The sequence below is a fragment of the Rhinatrema bivittatum genome, chromosome 19, assembly GCF_901001135.1.
Source record: "Rhinatrema bivittatum chromosome 19, aRhiBiv1.1, whole genome shotgun sequence".
Taxonomy (NCBI): domain Eukaryota; kingdom Metazoa; phylum Chordata; class Amphibia; order Gymnophiona; family Rhinatrematidae; genus Rhinatrema; species Rhinatrema bivittatum.
In genome coordinates this window covers 15,046,977-15,073,880 of record NC_042633.1, presented here as the reverse complement: position 1 = coordinate 15,073,880, position 26,904 = coordinate 15,046,977, and the positions used below count along the sequence as shown (strand labels likewise).

The following is a 26,904-nucleotide window of genomic DNA, read 5'->3' as shown; positions in this document are numbered from 1 at the left end:
TTCAAGCATTTCTGTTTTACTGTAAACTGGTAAGATGTCCATACGAATGCCAGTATAGAAAAAGTTTTTAAATAAAAAAATAAATAAGTCCGCCTCTACCATTAGGGCTTGCAGATCTGGGATTTTATTGCCCAAACTTCGAGCATTTTTGCTCATAGCTTTCCAGCTTTTCTCGTTCAGGTTACTGCTTTTCTTGGACTCCTTTTGTGACTTATTTAGTTGAGTTTTGTTATCCACTTCACCCTTTTCCATTGCATTTATATTTGGGGGGTGACATTCTAATTTCTTTCTGCCACCCCCAGCATCTAGTTTAAATGCCTTATGACATAGGATTTGAATTTATCTCTTAGGATCCTTTTACCTGCCACAGACAGATGTAAGCAATCTTTGGCATAGAACTTTTTATTGTTCCATACACAGCCCCAGCCCCCAATAAATCCAAAACTTTGTTCCTTACACCAGGATTTGAGCCATACATTGAAGTTATTAATATGGCTTAGCCTCTCCTTCCCATGAACAGGTAACACTTCTCAAAAGGCAATGGTTGTCGCAATGTGACTAATCTGCTTCGCTAGAGGGCAATAAGGGTCTTATAGCTGCGGCAAGATTTAAATTAGGGGGAGGAAATTATGGTAATTGCCAGTGGCACTGGTGCTGGCGATAATGTTTCAAACAGTGGCGCTATGCCCATGATAGCCTCCTGCTCCCCCCCCAATTATTGTATTTCCAAGAGAGAGAGAGTGAGCGAGCAGGCAAGAGAGAGAACCAATTTATAAGGGCCTTGTAATAGTTAGCTATTTATGCTACTATAGGAGGCCTACCTAATAACTTGAGGTGAGGTTTAGGTAGTAGTGTAGGGATTAGGGGCTACTTTGACATGCAGAGTGAGATGTATGAACAGAACAGTGCGCTCTTGTGAAGATTTGATGTCTTTCAGAGTGTGGAAACTCACACAATGATGAGATTTGTACAATGTTCTCTCAACCTAGCTTGATGTTACCCAGGTAGAGCGTCCATTAAGCTAAGTTGAGAGAACATTGTACAAATCTCAATTTTGTGTAAGTTTCCACATTCCAAAAGACATCAAATCTTCACAAGAGTATGGAGAAGGGCGACTAAAATGATAAAGGGAATGGAACAGCTCCCCTATGAGGAAAGACTAAAGTGGTTAGGACTTTTCAGCTTGGAGAAGAGATGGCTGAGGGGGGATATGGTAGAGGTGTTTAAAATCATGAGAGGTCTAGAACGGGTTAATGTGAATCAGTTATTTACTCTTTTGGATAATAGAAAGACTAGGGGGCACTCCATGAAGTTAGCATGTGGCACATTTAAAACTAATCGGAGAAAGTTCTTTTTCACTCAACGCACAATTAAACTCTGGAATTTGTTGCCAGAAGATGTGGTTAGTGCAGTTAGTATAGCTGTGTTTAAAAAAGGATTGGATAAGTTCTTGGAGGAGAAGTCCATTACCTGCTATTAATTAAGTTGACTTAGAAAATAGCCACTGCTGGGCTTGATGGACCCTTGGTCTGACCCAGTATGGCATGTTCTTATGAGTGCACTGTTCTGTTCGTACATCTCACTCTGCATGTCAAAGTGGCCCCTAACTCCTACCTAAACCTCAGCTTGAGTTACTACAAGATCGTTATGGATAGGTTTTCTCTCTCTCTCGTAGTGCCCGATATTTGCCAGTTTCTTTTATCGTGGTGCACGATGAGAGAGAGAGAGAGAGAGAGAGAGAGAGAGAGAGAGAGAGAGAAAGAGAGAGAGAGAGAGAGAGAGAGAGAGAGAGAGAGAGAGAGAGAGAACCTTACTATAGTGCCTATGCCCTACATAGGTATTTCAATCCCTATGGGAGGGCTACCTACTAACTCGGGGTGGGGATTAGGTATGAGCGTCGGGGGTTGGGGGCCACTTTCGCATTCCACATGAGACCTACGGACAGAACAGTGGTCTCTAGTGCAGATTTGCTGGCCGTCGGAGTGAGGACGCTCACTCCAAGAAGTGGTTTGGGCAACGTTCTCTCTACCTAGCTTGATGGACACTCTACCTGGGCAACAACATGCTAGGTGGAGAGAATGTTGGCCAAATCTCCACTTGGAGTGAGCGTCCTCACTCCGACGGCCAGCAAATCTGCACTAGAGACCACTGTTCTGTCTGTAGGTCTCATGTGGAATGCGAAAGTGGCCCCCAACCCCCGACGCTCATACCTAATCCCCACCCCGAGTTAGTAGGTAGCCCTCCCATAGGGATTGAAATACCTATGTAGGGCATAGGCACTATAGTAAGGTTCTCTCTCTCTCTCTCTCTCTCTCTCTCTCTCTCTCTCTCTCTCTCTCTCTCTCTCTCTCTCTCTCTCTCTCTCTCTCCTCTCTCTCTCTCTCTCTCTCAGTATCGTGGATGGCGATACTCCTTTTCTGGCCCATAACGCGAGGTTGGAGTTGTAGTTATTAGCCGCGATAGCAGCCGCACTAACACTGCGGCTGTTTCGCCGCACACGATACACAGGTTCCCGCTTTACATATGCTCCGCCCCCTGAATACCAAATGACTAATTTGCATTCGCAAATTGCATTAACAGCTGTTAACGCGATTTGCGAATTTATCGCACGCGGTAAAGTGCTTGGAAAATGAGGCCCTTTGTCAATTCAGTGACTCAAGACTTCGACTGTTTTTAATTAACAGCTTGCTAAATGCAGCATAATCATCTGTGAATTTCCATGTTGGAAACCTTTTCAAGTCTCTTTGCTGGAACTGTATTTGGAGCAGACTTCAAATAGGGCTCTATTTGACAGTAACATCACAGCATCTGTACTGAAAAGAGGAATTGAAGTCTGCTCCAAATACAGTTCCAACAAAGAGACTTGAAAAGGTTTCCAACACGCTATGAAGACACTGGAAATTCACAGATGATTAATTAAAAACAGTCGAAGTCTTGAGACACTGAATTGACAAAGTGACCCCAAGAGAGATGGTACCTCCCACTGGGAGGAGCCCTGTGAGCCTCACCATCGAGAGGCGAGGTCTCAGCTGTGAGGTGCATAAAGCAACAGGTGCTGGAGAGAGAGAGGTGAGAGGCAGAGGAAGCTAGAGAGAGTGACCCCTGGTGGTGAAGTCACGGAACATCAGCGCAGGGGGCTGATGTCAGTACTAGCTTGAGAGTCCTTGAAACTTTATTAGAGAAGTAGAGTGACACTGCCCGCGGAGAGGGGAGTGTAGCAGAAAGACACACAGGCGCTCGGGAGCCCCAGGGTCTGTGAAGTGGGGTATACCCACGGAGAAGTCCTTTGTAGTGATGTCACGGCAATGGTCCGCAGAGCGGGGTACATCGGTGACGGTCCTCTGTAGCAATGGTATGGCAAGGGTCCGCAGAGCGGGGTACTCACTGTAGCAGAGTGAAGTTCCAGAGAAGGCCCCGGGGAACGGGGCAGGCAGATGTCCTAGGCAGAAGTTCCTCCGAGGAGCGGATAGCCAGAGACAGGAAGGGCCCCCGAGGAGCGGGTACCCGGGACGTCTCATGCCACAGAAGCAGGAGTTGGAACAAGAGTCTGCAGTGAGCGAAGCGGATTCAGCAATGAGGGAACTCGTTGCCAAGTCATCGATAGGTAGGGTCAGCCGGCTTAAGAGTCCTTGAAGAATGATGTCATCTGAAGGGGACACCCCCGAGATTCCCGCCATGACGTGCATAAGACCGACCATGTAGCGCGCACCTAAGGGACTCCGAGGGCAAGATGGCGGTCGGCAGCGACCACGCCATCCAGGGGGGCCTGGGAACCAGGGTGTGTAGGCCGGCGATAGCTGGTGAAGGCCACGAGTCGACCCAGAGGAGTCAGTGTAGTCAAGCAAGAGGTGAGCAACAGCGGTCGCAGCTGTCTGCGACCAACGGGTGTAACAATAAGTTGGGGAATTTTATAATGAGTGCTCATGACCAGTTTCACCAGTTCATCCACCAATTCCCCCAGTGTCAAGCTAGCCTCTCCAAACCCCCCCACCATTTAAATAGCCTACATTCCTACCAGTTACCCCAGGCTCTTTAAAGCCTCCTCCATAGTAGAAATAACGTTACATGGTAGTAAATTTGGGTACGCACTCAGGCATGTAAATATTTGCCCCCACCCCAGCACGTTCATGCCCCATCCACACTATGCCCACACCGCTCCCCTTTTATATTCTGAGTGAGATGTGCATGCAGCATGAGATATGCATGCATGTAGGTAGCTTTTAAAATACAGTGGGTGCTTGTAAGCCCTGCATGTGCATGCATTTCCCAATTTTGGCATGCACTAGGCTTCTAAAATTCACCTTAATGTATGCAAGCAGTTGGTGTTTTTAGACCAGTTAAGTTTCTGTAGGCTGTATACAGTACATGTACTTCTGCAGTTAGATACACTTTTAAAACATTTACTTCGTACTGTGTGTCATTGTAATATAGAGAACTGAACAGGTTATACTTACTTAAAGTCACTTATCTCAAACAAACATTGCCCATACCTGCCAAGGCTCAAAGTGTTTGATGTCCCCACATGTCCCATTGAAGAAAGGTCCTTTTCCAGGTTCACAGGTATACATAGCATGCAGAGCATGGGCCACCATGTACACAGCATTATAAGCATTATAAACAGACCTGAGGTTTGTCATATCAAAGAAACGGATATTAAGGGTCCTCAAGTCTTCCTTCCCTGTGCAGACTTTCCCTTCTCTGCTTAGTTCCTGAAGAGTGGCCTGGTCCATGTTGGGGTCAGCCCACCTGCAGCCAAATGCTTCTTCCCAAAATTGCCCAAAAAAGATGTCTTCTGTGGTTCTGAGAGGATGAAGGTCATAGAGGTACTCTTTGAAGCTTGGTATGTTGCCTGTAGGAACAGAGATTGCAATGGTTCCTTTCAGAGTTTTTAAGAAATCCTTTTCATTAAATATTGGATAATCAGCCCAGCCATCCGAAGCAATCCAGACTTTCCCAGATATGTCACTCTTTGCAATTGCCAGCATCACCGGATAGAGGTTGTTGGCAGTGGAAAAAACGACAATGATCTTGGCAGTTGTCTTTTTGACAACCTCCACTATGCGTCGTGTCTTCTCTTGTGAGTAAAACAGGGGGATGATTTCATAGAAGGCTACGCACACTCCAGCCTTGACCAGCTCTTCTTTCAGCATCTGACTCCCAATTAGTCCATAATCATTGTTCTCAGCGAGGATTCCAATCCATGTCCAACCAAAGAAGGTGATCAACTGGGCGATGCCCAGAGACTGCAAGTCATCACTTGGAACAGTGCGGAGGAAAGAGGGAAATCGGCTTTTATCACTAAGAATGGCTACAGTTGAGGCATAGCTGATCTAGAAGAATTTCACCAACAGCATTAATTAGTTTTCTTAACCTTGATCGGCATTTATGAGAGTGCTAACATATTATTTTTTTCCTTTTTCTTATAGGGTATCTCAAAACACACTAAACATTTTCCTGCCTAACCAAGTCCTTCAGGTCAAAGGTGAACAACCTCTATACCTCCACCCATCCATTCTCCTTCTTGACAATAAGTAATAGCAACCATAATGACTTCCCATACAACCACATCTTCAGTCTGGCTTTTGAATTGTAGCAAGCAATGCATTGACATTGTCTTTACAACTAGCCAAAGCAGCAGGATATTCCATATTTTATTATAGCTGATCCATACCTGTGTCTGTTTATAGACTCCAAGTAGCTGAGCTATGGATATGGACAACCGAGACTGGTTATCTCCAATCACTGCGGCTAATAGAGATGTCCCCCTGCAGGCATAATTCAGAATGGGGTCTTTGTTTCCGGTGAGTTGCCACATTGTGCCTTGCAGGGACCTGGACTGGGCATTGCAGGAGTCGTATATCCAGAACCCCAGCCTGATGTTGGGCAGTAGGGAGGAGTTCTTGTTAATTTCTTTCAAGGCAAATGCCATGACATTCACATGTTGGTAAAAAATGAATTGTAGTCTAAAAACAACAACAGAAAATATACATAAAAGATAAGCAAATGTACACCGAGTAGTGAATTTTCAAAGGAGTCATGCATAAAAGTCACATATATCATAGCAATTTTCAAAATTCCTTTCACATGTGTAAAACGTTTTGAAAATGTAGCTGGATGGAATGAATTTTCAAAGGAGTTATGCATGTAAAAATAGCAATTTTCAAAAGACTTTTATGCATGCAAATCCTTTTGAAAATTATCTCCATAGGTTACATTTTCAATATGGTACCCACCTGGTAACACACAAATTCAGGTGCTTTACAAATACAAGGTAATCACAAACTTTGAGTTTGAGTATCAGCTTATTTTGTGGATAAAAATATGTGCATACACTTAAATGGTCAGAAAATTCACTGTAGGCATATAGCTTCCAAAATGCCTCCAAAACACACCCCTGACCACCTCTTTTCTATGTTGTCAAATGTATATGCGTTATGCAACTAAGTGCATACTGGAGGCTAAAAACGTACTTTCCTGGTTTGGGCTGGTTTAGGTGGGTTAACCATTTTTACCCATGTGAAAGGTGCCAAAGACTTTGAAAACTTTCCCCATGTTGTATGTAGAAAACCAGAATATGATGGAAGTTAAGGACCAGAAGGTCCATACAGTCTTACTTCCTGGTGCAGTGCCACAGTACATGTAGGGAATTGAAACTTTTGTAATAAATGAAATGTAAAAAGATGCAGAAAGCAATGCTTCTTTGGTGGAGCAAGGTCACCTGGAAAAAAAGCATCACCTTAGTGTGGCAGGAATTTATCTTGAAATGGGATATGCCTGTTGTGACAGTGTCTAGGGTTCCCCTGTACCTCTAAGAAACAGAAAGATGAAAACAATATCCTCTGAACCTCAAACATGACATGTGCTTAGTATTTCTTTATCCTTCACTGACCACTTGCAGCTGTCAGGCTAGGATGACAGCCAAGCATTAGTAGTTAGTCTAGTTTGGCAGAATCCCCAGAAGCTTAGAAGCATATGTGTTGCGTCTGTCGGTCTCAGACGGCTTCGCCCGACATGCCTCACCTCTATTTCAGCCTTCTCCACCAGACTCGGGAGAATGGCATCCATAGCGTCTCCTTGCCGCACCCTCCGGCTTCCCCGGAGCAGCTCTGGCGCGGCGTCCCACCATGTTGACCTGAGGCCTCCTAGAGCGCGCGAACACCTCACGTCTTGTAGCAGTGTTGGCGCGAACCTCGGGGGCGTCCCCCTTGAGGGACGTCACTGCTTCCGTGTACAAAAGGTTGCCCATTTGCTGACTCTCGTCGAGTTAGCAACGGATTGGATTTGTTCCGGTCTGAAGCTGCTCTGCTGCTTCTGCTGCTGCTGGAAGCTATCTTACCTTCTACTAACCTGGGTACCCGCTCCTTGGGGGCCCTTTGCTTATTTCCAGGTGCCTATCCTGAATCCAGGTACTCGCTCCTCGAGGGCCTGTGTGCCTGCCACCAATTCTTCAACCTGCTGGAACATCACCTATCAGCTACAGAGAGAGTACTACTTCTCCCAGTCTGTTCATCTACAGCGCCTCGTTGTCTATCTGCATCGGGCCCTATACCACCATTGTGGAATGGGACTCCTCTGCCGAGGATCGCAGACTGTTGCTACCTATTCTCTCTCTACTGCTAATTGGGAGCTCTATCTATGCAGCTACAAGGGAGTGTGTAATAACATCTGCCAGTCTGCCTCTCCTACAGCACCTCACTGGAAATCTGCATCGGGCCTTACACCACCATTGTGGGACGGGTCTCCTCCGCTGAGGATCACAGATTGTTGCTATCTAATCCACTCTCTACTGCCACCTCTGGTGAACCATACAAGCTGCATAATAAAGATATATTCTCTGTGTTTGTGCATCTGAGTCTAGCCTGGTGCTACAGTTCCCTACGAGGCTCCGCCCCATGGGAGTCACTATCACTGTTGCCTCTAAGAATCCACCAAACACCTCGATATCATAACAGATTGCTAACTCCATGGATTCGGCTCAGCTCACCACAAAGGGCCCCCGAGGAGCGGGTACCCAGGTTAGTAGAACCCTGGAAGGTAAGATAGCTTCTGGCCCAGCGAATCACCGAACAACAGAACTTGCTGGATAGCTTGACTGTGGCCTTTAATCTACTGCACTCACAGATGAACGCTTCTACTACCTCAGGTAAAGAAGAAACACCGCCAGAAGTGACGGTTAAAACTGTTGTACCCCTCTCTGCTCCTATTCGCTTCTCAGGGGAAGCCTGGAGATGCAGGGGATTCCTCAACCAATGCTGTATGCATTTTGCACTTCAACTTAATAATTTTACCACAGCTTATGCCAAGACCACGTATATCCTGCCTTATCTGGATGGAAGGGCACTAGCTTGGGCTTCACCGCTGTGGGAGCGAGATGACCCCCATCCTGAGGGACCTTGCTGGGTTTCTGGAACTGTTCAAATCCGTATTTGATGACCCTGCCAGGTACATAACCACAGGATCCACTTTGGTTCATCTACAGCAAGGTAATAAACCTTTACCAGACTTCGCCATCGAGTTTAAGACTTTGGCTTCAGAGTTGAATTGGGACTTGAGATGCCTGAAGACCTTTTCTTTGAAGGCCTGAACTCCCGGCTGAAAGATGAATTGGTGGCTCGAGAAATGCCTGAGACCTTGGAGGACCTGATGAAGTTAGCCACAAGAATTGACCAACGATTTCGGGATAAAGTTCAAGAGGTTAAAGGTTCCAAGAGACCGAGCCAGGGAGAAATTTGAGTCAAAACTATACCTAAGCTTATTCAGTCTAAATCGGTTGCCGGCGAAGAAGAACCTATGCAAGTTGGCCATAGTCACCTGACTTCTAAAGAGAGAAGAACGCAGAGAAGATTAGGCCTCTGCATGTATTGTGGCCAAGCAGGCCATGCGGTACAAACATGCCCTATCTGTCTGGGAAATGGTCAGACCTAAGTCCTGTGGGAGAACTCTTCTTAGGTCTAACTGCACCTTTTCCTCCACTTTCTCTGCCAGTCTCTTTGATAAACGGACCTCTTGAATTCCAGACTCATGCCCTAGTGGACTCTGGGGCAGGAGGGAATTTTATACTGAGACGTCTAGTGGAATATCTGCGTATCCCCACTACGACTATGAAGCCTCCGCTTCTGTTATCCTCTATCCATAGGGAGCCCTTACCTGGTGAAATAACCCTATAAACAGAACCGGTCAGTTTAAGGACTGGAGCTCTACATACGGAATCCATTTCCTTCTTTGTGCTAGAAAAGGCTATGCACCCCTTAGTACTCGGGTTACCATGGCTACAAGAGCACTGCCACAATTCAACTGGGCTACTCTAGAGCTTTCACGTTGGGGCCCAGATTGTCATGGTAAATGTCTGAAGGAAGTTTCACCATACCCTGTACGACTTCGGTGATGCCTGGGTTACCACCTCAATACGCATCGTTTCAAGATGTGTTCTCTAAAGAAGCTGCTGATTTACTTCCCCCACACAGATCTTATGACTGCGCGATCAATTTGAAACTAAATACCGAACCACCTAAGGGAAGAGTTTACCCCCTCTCAGTGGTGGAAAATAAAGCGATGTCAGAATACATCCAATAAAATCTGCAAAAAGGTTTCATAAGGCCGTCCAAGTCTCCTGCAGGAGCAGGGTTTTTCTTTGTGGGGAAGAAGGACAGAACCCTACGTCCATGCATTGATTATCGTGGTCTAAATGAGATCACGGTCAAAGACCGCTATCCCTTACCACTCATCTCAGAGCTGTTTGACTGCCTACAGGGTGCTAAGATCTTCTCTAAGCTGGATCTTAAAGGAGCATATAACCTTGTCCGCATTTGTTCAGGTGACGAATGGAAGACAGCTTTAAACACTATGGACGTACACTTTGAGTATTTGGTGATGCCCTTCAGCTTATGCAATGCTCAAGCTGTTTTCCAAGGCATGATGAACGACATCCTGCGTGACCTACTCTACCAATGTGTTGTTGTCTATCTGGATGATATCTTGATCTTCTCTCAAGATCTGAATACCCACATTACGGATGTCAAGAGAGTGTTTCAAAGACTGCGGGAGAACCATCTATACACTAAGCTGTCCAAATGCGAATTCCACAAGGAATCTGTACCATTCCTGGGGTACATAGTGTCTAACAAGGGGTTCCAGATGGACCTACAAAAGCTGGAGAGCATTCAGAAATGGTCTCAACCTACTGGTCTAAAGGCTCTCAGAAGGTTTCTGGGATTTACAAATTACTATAGAACCTTCATTAAGAATTACTCCTCACTGACTGTGCCTTTAACTGCTCTGACAAAGAAGGGTGCCAATGTTGCCAATTGGTCTATAGAGGCTGTCACCGCCTTCCAAAAACTGAAGGATGCTTTCTCCAGCAAGCCATGTCTCCATCACCAGGATCCTACACGCCCCATTATTGTCGAGGTGGATGCCTCTGATGTTAGCGTAGGGGCTGTACTAAGTCAAACCAGTGACTCCAAGATCCTGTGGCCATGTTCCTTCTTCTCTAGATGATTCACACCGGCTGAGAGGAACTATGTGTTATGATCTGGCTGCTGGATACTCCCGTTGAAGGATGAGTTAGCAATCTGTTATGGATCTGCCAAGGAGTTAGCAATCTGCTAGCGCTCACCCTGCCAGGAGGGTGGAGTGAGTGATCTGGAATCGATCAGCTCCTCCCAAAGGGAGGAGATAGCAATCTGATAGGCTTGGCTCCTATAGGAGGAGGAGTTTAGCAATCTGTTAGTGTTCTGCTTCCCCAGAGAGAAGGAGTAGCAACTGTTATGCTTTGTTCCTGTAGAAAGATGAGCCAGCAACCTGTATGATCCCCAAGGGGAGAAAGCTATCTGATATGGATCAGCTTCCGCAGAAAGAGGAGTAATGGTCTGATGTGGGTTGGCTCCCACAGAGTGGCAGATGATAATATCGCTCTATTAGTGTAAGGAGTAACACTTATTAGAAATAGTGAATCCCTGGGCCGATGGCAGATGACAGCACCCTCAAGTGGAGATCCTGAGAAGGACCACCGGCTAGGCTGGAGTATTGAGACAAACACAGATAGTTCTTTATTAGACTGGAAGTAGAACCACCAGAGGTGGCAGTAGTGAGTTGATGTGCCCAGCAGGGCTGAAGTCCCTCTGATACTGGAACTACGATCTCTGAGTTGCTGAGCTGTAAGACGAGACTATAGGTAGTGAGTAGACAGGGTATGCTGGACATTGGTAGATGATACACTCACAATTTCAGATATCTGTAATGTCTTCTTATGCAACAGAGAGTCTTCAGCATTCAGGAACAGGAGCCACAGGCAAGTGCCTGTGGCTCCTGTTTCTATTTCAGACTGCCTATAGGCAGTCTGAAATAGAACTCAAAATAACCGTGTATGGAATGGCTTCTGGAATAAAAGAGAGGCTAGGAGAGATTTAGGAACATAGGCCCTCGTGGAGCGAGTACCGGTTCCTGTTAATCTGTAATAGTAATCCATAAGATATAGGTATGTGATATCTTCTGAGGAAGAAGAGAGTCTGAGAAAGGTATTAGGAACATAGGCCCTTGTGGAGTGAGTATCGGTTCCTATCTGCAATCTGCAATGGTAACTCACGATCTCCGTACCTGCGATAACGTCTTAGACTGAAAGGAGTCTTAGAGATTAGGAACAAGGGCCCTCATGGAGCGAGTACCGGTTCCTGTCTGTAATAGGACTCACTGTGTTCACGTCTGCAATCGCCTCCAGGCAATAGGAGTCTTCTGAGTCTTCGGGAATGTACGCTCTCGAGGAGCGAGTACCGGATCCCGTCCAACAATCTGAAATCAAGAAGAGAGCGAGAGGAGCCCCCGAGGAGGGGGTACTCCTGGTAAGTTTGAAAAGGCCGAGCAGTGGAGAAATAGTTCCCCTTGCTGACTCGGATCGTAGTTGCAAGTAGTGTGGACTGCCGAAGCAAGTCCCGTTGGAGTTCCTTGCTAACTCGTTTGTAGTTAGCAAAGACCTTTTAAATTGAAAACGGATGAGGTCACTACGGGGGGACGCCCCCGAGATTCGCACCCTTGCTGGTACAAAGTCTGGAGCGCGTGTGCGCACGTGCCCTTACGTCATCAGGAACATGGTGGATCCATGGCGTCAGGCCAGCCCGGGGATACCGGGACCAAGAGGCGGGGAGAAGCCACTGCTGCATCTGTCCGTCTGAGCCGGAGGGAGTCGTCACAAAGATAGAGAGGGTGGAGCGAGGGCGAGAATAGGCACGAACGCAACACTATGGAATCGGAGATAAGGAATTGTTGGCAATAAAGTTGGTGTTCGAAGAGTGGAGACCCTGGCTCGAGGGTGCTCAACACCAGATTATGGTTTTTACTGACCATAAAAACCTAGAATACCTTCGTCACACCCAGCACCTCAACCATAGACAGGCGAGGTGGTCCCTGTTCTTTATAGAAACATAGAAACATAGAAATGACGGCAGAAGAAGACCAAATGGCCCAAATGTATTTTATTTATGTGTCTAATTTGAAAAATCAATAAATAATAAATTTTAAAAAATTAAAAAAAAAAAAAAAAGGCCCATCCAGTCTGCCAGGCAAGTTTCACACTTTTTTTTTCTCTCATACTTATCTGTTACTCTTGGCTCTTAGTAACCTTTTGGTTCTATTTCCCTTCCACCCCCACCATTAATGTAGAGAGCAGTGTTGGAGCTGCATCTAAGTGAAAAACAGGTTTGATTTCATCTTAAAGTACCGACCTGGAGATAAAAACGTCAGAGCGGATGCCCTATCTCGCTCCTTCGTATCTGAAGATGTGCCTGATGCTCCGCAACACATCATTGAACCAGAGACAGTCATTCTATCAGCTACTCACCCAGTACCTGCGGGCAAAACGATTGTGCCTGTTAACCTCTGGAAGAAAGTACTAGCATGGGCTCATGACTACAAACTGGCTGGACATCCCGGTCAATGGAGAACCCTGGCAAAGCTGCAAAAATTCAACTGGTGGCCATCGATGAGAGAAGACGCCTTCACTTATGTAGCGGCCTGTACCAACTGTGCCAGACAAAAACCTCCGCCCGGATGTCCTTGGGGTCAGCTACAACCTTTACCCATACCAGATGAGCCCTGGACTCACATCGCCACGAACTTCATGGTGGACTTACCCCTCTCCGGGGGCAACAACACTATCTGGGTAACGGTGGACAGATTCTCAAAGATGGCTCACTTTGTGGTGCTTCCTGGCTTACCATCTGTCAGTAAACTTGCAAAGCTTTTCATCAGCCACATATTCCGCCTGCACGGGATACCGAAGCACATCGTCTCAGACATAGGTGTACAATTCACAGCCAAATTCTGGAAGGCTCTTTGCAAGAAGTTTGATATCACACTTGATGTCACTTCTTCTTACCATCCGCAATCCAACGGCCAAACTGAGAGGATGAACCGTACCCTCAAACAGTTCCTCAGAGCCTATGTCTCTTCATGCCAGAACGACTGGGCTGAACTTCTACCGTGGGCTGAGTTTTTCATCAACTCTCATTCAGCAACATCTACTGGATCAACACCATTCGAAGTGGTATATGGATGACTGCCTTCACCACCTTTGCCACTTCCACTTTCAGTGTCATTCCTGGCAGCAAAAGCCACTGCCAATGAGATTCAACAACTTTGGAAGAAGACAAAGGAGATGCTCATCAAAGCTGGAATTCGAGCAAAACGAGACTATGACATTCATCACGGAAAGGCTCCTGAACTCAAGTCTGGTGATAAGGTCTGGTTGTCTATGAAGCACCATAGATTGAAGCTGCCATCTGCTCGCTTCGCTCCATGCTATGTTGGACCATTCTCCATCCTCTGACATCTGGGCAATCTCTCCTACAGTTCTCACAGGCAAGGAAAGGTCCTCAGGGCCGGATTTTCAAAAGGTTACGTGCGTAAATCGCCTTACGCGCGCAGGGCCTATTTTCAAAAGGCCCGGCGATGTGCATAAAGCCCCGGGACGCGGGAGGCATGGCTGAGGACTCCGGCACAGCAGCCACAATCGGCCACGATCGGCCGGCTCGCGCAAGTTATGCCTGCCTCTGGCAGACGTAACTTGTGAGATAAAGGTACGGGGGTTTTTTTTTTCGGGCTGGGGGGCGGGACAAGTAGGGGAAGGGAGGGGAAGGTGGGGGGGAAGGGAACGGGGAAAGCCAGCTGGTCTCCCCAAGGGCGCGGCGCGCACAAGGTGCACAAGTGTGCACCCCCTTGAGCACGCCGACCCCTAGTTTTATAACATGTGCACGGCTGCGCGCGCATGTTATAAAATCGGGCGTACATTTTAAAATCTGCCACTCAGAGTGCAGCTCCGGTACTGGCCCGCAGAGCGGGGTACGCCGAGGAGTCTGTGATGGTAAAGCAGAGAAATAGCCTGAGGAAGCTGTTGCGAGATGAGGCAGGAACTGCTGTGCACAGTGTGCAGGGTGAGAAGCAGCTTGGCGGTAGTGGCCCGGCGAGTGGGGTACACCGTCGTAGAATCCAGCAAGTGTAGCAGAATAAGGAGAAGTACTCACAAAGAGATCCAGCAGCTCCGCGAAGGTGGTTAGGCAGGAGACGCAGGCAGGAAGGCCCTCCGAGAGCGGATGGCCGCAGGTGCCGGTGAGCCCCCAAGAAGCAGGTACTCAGCGTCTAAACCACGGAGAAAGGAAGTCCGAGATGAGCGGAATTAGGTAGGTAGGTAAACTTACTAAAAGACTGTCATGTAAATTGTGTTATTTTGACCAGTATAACATTTGCAGAATTTTCAGTTTTTGTGCGCAGAATTTTGCTAACTCGTCTTAGCCAAGGGCCGAGCGGATTAAGTACTGTAGGCATCTGACATCATCGGGAGGGGACGCCCCGAGGTTCCCGCCATGACGTGTACTTAGGAGGCCCTTGCGCGCACGTGTGCGTGCGCGCCCTAGGTGATCCCTGCTGGAAAATGGCGGTCAGCCATGCCCACGCTGCTCGGAAGACGCCGCAGAGGTTGGCGGTCACTAGCAGAGGTTGCTACTTGTCCCAGCGAGGCAGGCACTGGGAAAGAGAGGTGAGCAACAAGGTGTGCAGCCTTCTGCGACTGAGGGGCGCAACACAAGTAGCATTGTCTGAATTATCAAAAAGGCTGCTCACCCTGTACAAATGTTGCTAACAGTAATGGGTTTGACAGTTGCTTGGTTTTGAATGTTAATATTATTACCCTTAACATAAGGCTTGGTAATAACTGCTTGGAGCAGCAGTTACTACCCTTAACATAAGGCTTGGAGGTAACCTGCACAGAGCGGCAGTTACTGTCCTTAACAGAAACATGGGGGTAACCTGCATGAAGCAGTAGTTACTACCGTAAGAAACTTGCTGGGCAGACTGGATGGACCAGATGCTCTTTTTCTGCCATCATTAATATCTTACTATAAATTACTAGTAATTGGTACTTTATCATTAAAATTAGCCACTGTACCTGAAGACTGGACTGTGGCCAGTTTAATGCCATTTTTTAAAAAGGGCTCCAGGGTGAAACTACAGACCAGTGAGCCTGAAATGTGTGCAGGGGAAACTGATAGAAACTATTCTTAAGAACAGAATTACTGGGCACATGGATAGACATAACGGGGAAGAGCCAATACATATTTAGCAAAGGGAAGTCTTGTTTTACCAAACAGACAGCTGATACAAAACAAACTGGAGAAACATATTTTTTTCACTCAAGCTGCGGAATTTGTTGTCAGATGATGTGGTCAAAGCATAGCACAGTGACTTTATAAAGGATTTGGATACGTTCCTGGAAGAAAAGTCCATTAGTAATTATTAGCTGGGTAGACTTGTGCAAATTCATTGCTTACTCCTGGGAGTGAGCCAGATAATTCCTAGAGATCTGGATTGGCCACTGTTGGATACAGGATGCTGGGCTTGATGGACATTTGGTCTCACCCAGCATGTCTGTTCTTATGTTCAACAGGACATTTCTCAATACTAGCAATTGTCTGATTTAAATTAAATTTTAAAAAGCTTTTTTTTCAGTCAGCAACAATTATGTTGCTCAATTTGTTAATAGACAATCTTGAGTGTACAATAGGCATGGACATGTTAAAAAATACATCTTAGAAATGCAGTCCAGATGTATTCCACACATTAAGAAAGGTCGAAGGAAAGCCATCGAATACGAGTATGGTTAAAAGGTGAGGTGAAATGGGGGAGACCAAGATGGCCACCGATCAATGAGGAAGTGAAAGCAGCAGCTCCCGACTTGTCGAAGGTTTTTCTTGCTTTTCTGTGTAATTTCTTTGGACTTATTTACTTGAATAACATGCCGCACACAAAAAGAAAAGCTAAAGTAAGAGAAGGATTACCTAGTATTGAAGATAATCGACAGCCGAGTATAGTCGCTGCTTTTGCTAAGATGCCATCGAGTAACCCCGAGGGAGGAGTCGCTGGAGCCGGTATTGAGCAGCTGCCAGGCTCCCTGACCTTAGAAACAACTTTGAGCCCGGGGGCTCCAACAACGCCCGAACCTCCTGCGCGTGGAGAGTTGTTCCTATCTCAAGAACTGCATACCGCCAACTTACAGAGAAGAGCAGAGGACGATTCTGCTTCTTCGGAGAGCCAGGTATTACCAAGCTCCAGTAAGCTGGGAGAGGAAACCGCACGCTGCACAGAACAACGAGAAGAAGGCGCAGTAGCAGAGGTAGGAAGTGAGAATGGATCACTGTCTCTTACTTGCTCTACTCCTATACTAGCTCCTTCCTTGGGTGAAATCAGGAATATTCTGTTTTCAATGCAGAAATCCATAAATGCACTAACTATGTCAGTACAAGAAGCAATATTGAAGTCCCAGAAAATGGAGGAGCAGAATGAAAAATTAACAAAACGTATAACCCTGATGGAGGGTAAAGTGGATAATATGGCTAAAATTCAATTGAATTTGATAACATCGGAGAAAATGCAAGAGAGTAAAATGGAACTGCTTGAAAATCAGATAAAAAGAGCTAACCTGAGAATACTAAATTTCCCGAAGACCAGGATGATGACAGCGAAAGATTTATTCTCAAGTTATTTGATAAACATTTTGAAATACTCCCAAGATAATTTACCACTACTGTCGAGGATTTACTATTTGCCACAGCGTATTCTAAAGGATAAGAGGAATAATCAAGATGAGGGTCAACTAGATGAAGATGTGAATTTGGACTTAAATCTTACTGAATTCCTAGAGAAGTCTTTCGAATCTGAAATAAAAACTAGAGCAACACTATTGATTCAATTTGCAAGTGTAATTGATAGAGATAAAGTGCTAAGATCGTATTTTAGATTTCAGAAATTGAAATTTTATGGATATACAATACAGATATTCCCAGATATTGCAAAAAGTTCCCAGATGAAGAGAAAAAAGTTTCTTGCAATGAGGGAGGAAGCTATAGCACGTGGAGCAAAGTAGTTTCTACGTTTTCCATGTAGGTGTATAGTAAATTTCAGAGAAGCAAAGTATGTTTTCAATGAACCTGAGCAATTGTGTGTATATTTAGATTCTTATTCTCAATCCTAGAGAAACTCTGAATAGTAGTTGGAAAAAAATGTGTATGGTGTCACTCTTTGTTCGGTTTTGGCACTCAATTGATATAAATATTTCTTAGGAGTATTGCTCTAGTTTCCTCTTGGTCTCCTCACAGATTTCTTTGGGGGATTTATTCAATATGATAACAGATATAGGGTAGATTTCTTTAATCTTTGAATACTGATATATTTGTTTGAAAATTTCCTATGGTGTATCTCTATCTGTAAGATTCATATTGTAATTTTGTTTTCTTGTAATAATGAAAAATTCAATAAAATATAAATTTAAAAAAAAAAAAAAGGTGAGGTGAAAGAGGTCATTTTAGTCAAAAGATCTTCCTTCAAAAATTGGAAGAAAGATCCATTTCATGAAAATAGGAAAAAGCAAAATCATTGGCAAGTTAAATGTAAAACATTAATAAGACAGGCTAAAAGAGAATTTGAAAAGAAGTTGGCTGTAGAGGCAAAAACTCATAATAACATTTTTTAAAAATATATCTAAAGCAGGAAACTTGCGAGGGAGTTGGATGGACTGTTAGATGATCAAGGGGTTAAAGGGGTGATAGGGAAGTTAAGGCCATTGTGGATACTAAACGAAGTCTTTGATTCAGTGTTTACTGATGAAGATGTTGGGGAGATACCCATTCCAGAGAAAGTTTTCAAGAGTGAAAATTCAGATGAACTGAACCAAGTTACGGTGAACCTGAAAGATGTAGTAGGGCAGATTGACAAACTGAAGAGTAGCAAATCACCTGGTCTGTATGGTATACATTCCAGGGTTCTGAAAGAACTAAAAAATGAAATTTCAGACCTATTACAAGTAATTTGTAACCTATGCTTAAAATCATCCATAGAACTGAAGACTGGAAGATAGCCAAGTTTACTCCGATATTTAAAAAGGGCTACAGCGGTGATCCAGGAAACTATAGACTGGTGAGCCTGACTTCAGTGCCAGGAAAATCATGGAAACTATTATAAAGAATAAAATCACAGAACATATAGATACATATGGTTTAATTGGACACAGCCAGCATGGATTTACCCAGGGGAAATCTTGCCTCACAAATCTGCTACATTTTTTTTAAGGGGTGAATAAGCATGTGGACAAAGGAGAACTGATAGATGAGGTATATTTGGATTTTGAGAAGGCATTTGACAAAGTCCCTCATGAGAGGCTTCTAAAAAAACTAAAAATTCATGGGATAGGAGGAGATGTCCTTTTGTGGAGTGCAAACTGGTTAACAAAGATAAGAAAGAGAGAGTAGGATTAAATGGTCAGTTTTCATACTGGAAAAAGGTAAACAGTGGAGTGCCTCAGGGATCTGTACTTAGACCGGTGCTTTTTAATATATTTATAAACTAGCTGTACCCGGCCACGCGTTGCTGTGGCTCAGTCTGGTTAAATGGAAAAGAAAGAAAAGAGAAAGCGCACGTTTCGAATATGTTTAGTTTCACAATGCTTGTGGGTATACAATATTTTTTGTTGTTCCATTGTCTGTGCAGATATAGAGATTGTCTGGTTTGCCGACTCTAGAACACGCAACATATAATTGTCCATGTGAGAAGCAATCCGTGTCTAGATGTAAACAGCATAATTCTAGAAATGAAAAAGAATGAAAAAAGAAAAAACATTAACTATACTCACTAAATGAACGGTATGGTAAACGACACAGCTCAATTGCAACGCAATGTCACACGAAATAATTAAATCAAAATGAAAATAAATCGAAATCTATGAAAATTCAATTTAACAATGCAATCGGAAACATTGAAATGGAATCGTAAAATATGTAGTCCAAGCCGTTAAGCCCGTTAAAACGGGCAAGATTTTTGTCCCCTCTCCTCCTACGTCTTTGCTCTGCTCCGCTCCTCCCCCCCCACCCCCCCAGCACCACGAAGGGCCAGAGGCGGAGGCGGTGGTAGGAGCTGCAGTGGTGGCCGAGGGGGATCTCGCGAGGCATAAAGGTCCTGCCATCCCAACTCCCTCCCCCCTTCCCCGGTGGCGGAGGGACAGGCTCAGACCCCTTTCACTCTATCCTTTTAAAACAAAAGTAACCACCATCTCCACAGAATTCTCACAACTACCTTACCCCACCTGTGTCAAGAAAGAACCTAATTATCAATGGTCCGAATTTAATCCAGTTTCAGACAATTCAATTCAAATTATAATCAGCAAACAAAAACCCTCAAACTCACCATACAATCCTTGTTCAGGAGCTTTCTTTAAAGCTATTGGTCATCATGCATACTCTTTTCTTAGTAGTCTAGTTAACCAATCTTTAGAAACAGGACAATTCCCATCCAATTTGAAAAAAACATCCATTCTACCTATTCTAAAATCAAAAACAAAAGGTACAGCTGATCTCAATAATTACAGACCTATCGCCTCTCTCACATCATTAGCTAAACTAATAGAATCTGCAGTCTTACGTCAACTTTCCGATTTTCTATCCGAAAATAACATTCTCCACATTAACCAGCATGGCTTCAGAAAGGGACACTCTACAGAAACACTTCTTCTATCTACCTTTGACACATTATTCCGGGCCTTTGATTCATACACAGACTATATTATAGTATTTTTAGACATCTCAGCAGCATTTGATACGGTTGATCACCAAATTCTCATCTCAGGACTACAAGCAATAGGTATCACTGGAACAGTATTAAGTTGGTTTTCATCCTTTCTTACAGATCGCCCTCAACAAGTTAATATCAATCATCAATTTTCCACTCCCTACACAATTCCCTCTGGCGTTCCCCAAGGATCTTCATTGTCTCCCATACTATTCAATATATATCTTCTTCCACTTTGCCACATCTTATCTTCACTCAATTTACAATTCAAAATTTATGCAGATGACATTCAATTTCTGGTACCCTATAAAACTTCCTGGTCTGACACCCTTTCATTAGTTTCACTCTACCTATCTACCATTAATTCTTGGCTATCTCATAATCGTTTAAAATTAAATCCATCAAAAACTGAATTGGTTCATTTAACATCCATTACAGATTCCTCTATAGGTCCACCATCCCATTTCACATTCAATGGTTCAACCATCCCAATTAATTGTCACGCCATAAATCTAGGAGTAACCATAAATACAGATTTATCCATGAAACAACAAATTTCCTCCCTAACAAAGAAATCATTCTATAAATTACAGCTTCTGAAACGTCTTCGTCCTCTTCTTTTCTATCGTGATTTCAGGACTGTCCTTCAATCTCTCATTTTCTCTGGTCTAGACTATTGTAATGCTCTCTATCTAGGTCTATCTGATTCATCAATTCATCCGCTACAACTAGTTCAAAATAGTGCTGCTCGCTTATTATCCGGTACCTCCATTCGCAATCATATTACACCCATCCTACATTCTCTTCATTGGCTACCCATAAAGTACAGGATAAAATATAAAGTAATCTCAATCATTCACAGTCTAATTAATAATTCCTCATCCACCTGGCTTTGCACCTTACTCCGTATTTACAAACCCACCCGACACTTAAGATCACTTACTCAAAATCTCTTAGACATTCCATCACCACGACAGGCCAGATTAGACATCACCAGGAAAAGAGCTTTTTCAGTAGCAGGACCATCACTCTGGAACTCACTACCCAACCCTCTTCGCTTAATATCAAATCCTCATCATTTCAAAAAAGCTCTAAAAACATTCCTCTTTCAACAAGCATTTAATACTTCCACTAAGCAACCCCCTGATCATAAATGAAACTTCATCTCCCAAATTTCTCTCATCAGTTACATGTCACTTTAACTTCTCCCTTCCCCTATCTTCCCATCAGTGTTCTTTAAGGATATTACGATTCGTCCCCTCTCGTTCCCCTTTTTACCCTCCCTGCCCTCCTTGCTCAAGGCACGCTACCTTTATTTTATTTTAATTTTAATTAATAATTTGTTTTTAGCTAGTTATCATCTAGCTATTTAGTCAAATTTATGTATTTAAGTTTATTTTAGTTATATTTTATTTTTATTTTATTTTTAACATGTTGTAAACCGTTTTGATAAAATTTTATTTTAAAAAACGGTATATAAATACCTTTAAATAAATAAATAAATAAATCCTTACAGGCCCCAACTCCTTTGCTCTCCCATTCCCCTCTACACTCAACCCCTTCCACTGTAACCTATAAGTGGAGAGCTGGGGGGGGGGGGGGGGTAGAGACTCTCTCTCTCATACAGCCCCCTACATAGGCTTCCTCTCTCTCTCTCTCTCTCTTGCACATACACTTTCCCTCTGTCCCTCACACATGCATGCCCAATTCCTCTCACACACATATACAATCCCTCACGTAGTCTCCCTCTCTCTCTGGCACTCACACTCGCCTTCAGCGCACATTACCACACTTCTCTCTCACACAGTTAAAACGGGCGGGATTTTTGTCCCCTCCCCACCTAAGTCTTTGCTCTGCACTTGCAAGAGCTTGCAAAGTACCAACGCCAGTTGTGTCTGGGAGAGAGAGGAAAACATTCCATCCTCTCCCCCTCGCAAAGGGCAGGTGACAGGCACTGCAACAGATTTGGGACACGTTGCCTAGCTTACTTTGCTCTTTCTGGCAGACCTGTGCCTTTAAGAAATCAGATCAGGGGCTTGAGAGGGAGGAGGGAGCAGGGCTCTGGCTTTCACTTTTGTCCCAGTGCTTTGCTGGGAGTGGGGGTGGAGCGATGCCCATGTAAATTCTTCCCATGGTGGCTGAGACCCACGGGCGGGCTGACAGCACTGCCTTCCCCCTCCCCCCCCGCAGTTTCAGGATATTTACTTGGCTTCTCCTTATCTACAGGACTCAGGGGGCGGGAGGAGGGCGAGCTGTTCTCTGTTCAGCTCTTTGCGCTTTGGCTGCTGCAGGCTGCAGCTTCTTATGATCTCTTCACAGCCACTTTCTACTGCATTTGCTCTGTTCCGGCCATCCCATCTCCCTCCCCCCCTTGCCCGGTGGTGGATGGACTGGCTCGGCGACTCTTCTACCCTTTCCTCCTCCTGTGTGTAACTGTCCGGCAGTCCCTTCTCCCTCCCCCCTTCCCCAGTGGGGGAGGAACGGGCTGAGCTATTTCTCAGAGTGGCGACTCACCTGCCCTTTCCTCCTCCCCTCTGTGACACCCATCACGTAGCGCAGAGCTCAATGGTCCGCACATGCACGGTAGAACTGCTCTCTACTGCGCATTTGCGGGCCATGGGTCAGAGCCCATTTATATTGTAGATAGCGTGTGTTGTTTGTACGTCCAACAGATGGCGCTGTTTTTCCAAAAAAGCATGTTTTTACCTGTCACAGGTGTGACATCTATATAATATAGGTATATAAAAACACGCTCGTATTTGAATGCAACGTTATGTCAAAATTTCAAAGCAATCGGTGAAGAACTTTCGGAGATTTAAGATTTTGAACAAATGAACATTTACATTTTTATTTATATAGATGATCTGGAAAGGGGTACGACAAGTGAGGTGATCAAATTTGCAGATGATACAAAATTATGCAGAGTAGTTAAATCACAAGTGGATTGTGTAAATTGCAGGAGGACCTTGCAAGACTGGAAGATTGGCTGTCAATAATGTAGATGAAATATAAAGCGTACAAGTGTAAGATGATACATATAGGGAAAAATAACCCATGCTGTAACTATACAATGTTAGGTTCCATTTTAGGAGTTACCACCCAGGAAAAAGATCTGGGCCTCATAGTTGATGTTACATTGAACTCGTTGGCTCAGAGTGATGTGGTGGTCAAAAAAGCAAACAGAATATTAGGAGTTATTAGGAAAGGAATGGCAAATAAAACCGAGGATGGCATAATACCTCTGTATCGCTCAATGGTTAGTCTGCACCTTGAATACTGTGTGCAATTCTGGTCGCCACATCTCATAAGAACATAAGAACATGCCATACTGGGTCAGACCAAGGGTCCATCAAGCCCAGCATCCTGTTTCCAACAGTGGCCAATCCAGGCGATAAGAACCTGGCAAGTACCCCAAAACTAAGTCTATTCCATGTTACCGTTGCTAGTAATAGCAGTGGCTATTTTCTAAGTCAACTTAATTAATAGCAGGTAATGGTCTTCTCCAAGAACTTATCCAATCCTTTTTTAAACACAGCTACATTAACTGCACTAACCACATCCTCTGGCAACAAATTCCAGAGTTTAATTGTGCATTGAGTGAAAAAGAACTTTTTCCGATCAAAAAAGATATAGTTGCACTAGAGAAAGAACAGAGAAGGGTGACCAAAATGATAAAAGGGATGGAAAGGCTCATGTACGAGGAAAGGCTAAAGAGGTTAGGGCTGTTCAGCTTGGAGAAGAGACGGCTGTGGGGGGATATGATAGAGGTCTACAAAACCATGAAAGGACTTGAATGGATAAATGTGAATCTGTTATTTACTCTTTTGAATAATATAAGAACTTGGGGGCACTCCATGAGGTTAGCAAGTAGCACATTTAAAACAAATCAGAGAAAATTCTTTTTCACTCAATGCACAATAAAGCTCTGGAATTCATTGAGGCAACTGGTGTAGCTGGGTTTAAAACAGTTTTGAATAATTCCTGGAAGAGAAGTCCATAAACTGCTATTAATCAATAGGGAGTAGCCTCTGCTTGTTGTCAGCATTCATAGTATGGGATCTATTTAATATTTGGATACTTGCAGGGTACTTGTGACTTGGATTGGCCACTGTTGGAGACAGGATACTGGGCATGATGGACCCTTGGCCTGACCCAGTATGGCATATCTTATGTTCTTATGATCAATGCAAATAGTATAGCTGAGTGTAAAAAAGGTCTGGCCAAATTTCTAGAGGACATATCCATAAAAGAATATTAGCCAGGTAGACGTGGGTATCTCTACCTTATGCATGTAGGAGTGAATGAGAAGGGATTGGCATTTCCTATTAGGATCTGTTGTGTTTTTCCATGTGACCGAGACTGTCCACTGTTGAAGACAGGATGCTGGGCTTGATGGACCATTGGTCTGCCTCATCGTGGCATGTCTTACATTCTTATGAATAAGAGTAGCAATATAGAGAGGTAACCTTAAGTTAGAACAGCATGGAAATGAAAAATAAAAAGCGCAGGGGAAATAATCTGTCACTTACGTGTTGCAAGGCTGGATGCTGGGTGACTCGGTGAAGGGAATAGGGGGGTAGGTTTTAGCATTGTGAACAGGGATGATCCCCCCTATAATGATGTCTCCCTGCTTTATATATCCTGTCACATTCACACTGCTCAATCCACAGTTGACATTAGCAGTATTATTAACAGGGATGGACAGTGTTAGGAAATAAGTCAGTGCCAATAGCATAAGTTCCTGCATCGAGCTGTGCTGGTCTCAACCTGTCTTTCCTTCAGCTTTTACCTTGGGTGGAGTGGAAAATAAACCAGATTATCACTTGTGAATGTAAAGAGTTATAGGTAGGGATAGGGTTAAAGATAGCATTAGTGTCAACGAGTTAGGTTAGGGTCATAGTCAGGGTTAGGGTTAAGGATATATTTTTGGATAGGGTTAAAGAGAAGGTTAGGGTTAAGAAAAGGGTCAGTGTAAGGGTTAGGGTCAGGATTTGAGATATGGCTAGGATTAGGGTTAGAGTTGTTCATAGTTATTATGAAGGATTCTATCACCAAGAGGCCTAATTTAGAAGAATTTTCTTGCAAAGATTAAAAAACAGGAGTGAAATTTCTTAAATATTGCATGCAAGATCTAATAAAATAACTTTCTCTGATCCCACGACTGTTATAAAAAAAAAAAAATCCATCAAAATCATTGGGAGAACAAGGCTGAAAGCTATTTACCCAGGTAATAAGGCTTTCTGCAAACTACCCTCACTCAATCCAACTAAAGGAACACATCTTCATCTGGATGCATGTAAGGGAAATGTTCCCCAAAGTTTGTCATGGGCAGGATCAGAAAACAAGTCAGAAAATGCCATTGTAAATATTGCCTGGAATAGTGAGCCCAGGGCAAGGTTCAGCATGAAAGCCCACACACATCCTTCCTCTTTGAGAACCGGGGTAAAGTCCACCAGTAAAGACAATCCAAGGACTTTGTTCAAAGGCGGACAGTTTTACATCTGCCCCTCAACAAAGGAAACTGACAGGAAAAAAAAGGAGAGAGAAGCAGAGCCGGGAAAAGCAGGGGCAATAACCAGAGATACAGGAACTACTGAGGGGAGAGAGGGGCAGGGAGAGGAAAAGCAGGGGCAATAACCAGAGATACAGGAACTACTGAGGGGAGAGAGAGGGGCAGGGAGAGGGAAAGCAGGGGCAATAACCAGAGATACAGGATCTACTGAGGGGAGAGAGAGGGGCAGGGAGAGGAAAAACAGGGGCAATAACCAGAGATACAGGATCTACTGAGGGGGGAGAGGGGCAGGGAGAGGAAAAGCAGGGGCAATAACCAGAGATACAGGAACTACTGAGGGGAGAGAGAGGGGCAGGGAGAGGGAAAGCAGGGGCAATAACCAGAGATACAGGAACTACTGAGGGGAGAGAGAGGGGCAGGGAGAGGGAAAGCAGGGGCAATAACCAGAGATACAGGATCTACTGAGGGGGGAGAGGGGCAGGGAGAGGAAAAGCAGGGGCAATAACCAGAGATACAGGAACTACTGAGGGGAGAGAGAGAGGCAGGGAGAGGAAAAGCAGGGGCAATAACCAGAGATACAGGAACTACTGAGAGGAGAGAGAGGCAGGGAGAGGAAAAGCAGGGGCAATAACCAGAGATACAGGAACTACTGAGGGGAGAGAGTGGGGCAGGGAGAGGAAAAGCAGGGGCAATAACCAGAGATACAGGAACTACTGAGGGGAGAGAGAGAGGCAGGGAGAGGGAAAGCAGGGGCAATAACCAGAGATACAGGATCTACTGAGGGGAGAGAGAGGGGCAGGGAGAGGAAAAGCAGGGGCAATAACCAGAGATACAGGATCTACTGAGGGGGGAGAGGAAAAGCAGGGGCAATAACCAGAGATACAGGAACTACTGAGGGAATAGAGAGAGGGGCAGGGAGAGGAAAAGCAGGGGCAATAACCAGAGATACAGGAACTACTGAGGGGAGAGAGAGGGGCAGGGAGAGGAAAAGCAGGGGCAATAACCAGAAATACAGGAACTACTGAGGGGAGAGAGAGGCAGGGAGAGGGAAAGCAGGGGCAATAACCAGAGATACAGGAACTACTGAGGGGAGAGAGAGGGGCAGGGAGAGGAAAAGCAGGGGCAATAACCAGAGATACAGGAACTACTGAGGGGAGAGAGAGAGGCAGGGAGAGGAAAAGCAGGGGCAATAACCAGAGATACAGGAACTACTGAGGGGAGAGAGAGAGGCAGGGAGAGGAAAAGCAAGGGCAATAACCAGAGATACAGGAACTACTGAGGGAGAGAGGGGC

The 26,904-nt window shown here is 44.8% G+C and overlaps 1 protein-coding gene across 1 annotated transcript in view; it reads right to left on the bottom strand.

The window, feature by feature from the left end:
- The window catches only part of LOC115080259 (extracellular calcium-sensing receptor-like), a 71,522-nt gene that overhangs the window by 33,468 nt on the left and 11,150 nt on the right, over nt 1-26,904 (bottom strand). The window contains exons 2-3 of the mRNA XM_029584414.1: nt 5,672-5,963; nt 4,491-5,330 (exon numbers count right to left, since the gene is read on the bottom strand). Coding sequence (XP_029440274.1) covers nt 4,491-5,330; nt 5,672-5,963 — 1,132 coding nt within the window. The remainder of the gene's footprint in view (nt 1-4,490; nt 5,331-5,671; nt 5,964-26,904) is intronic.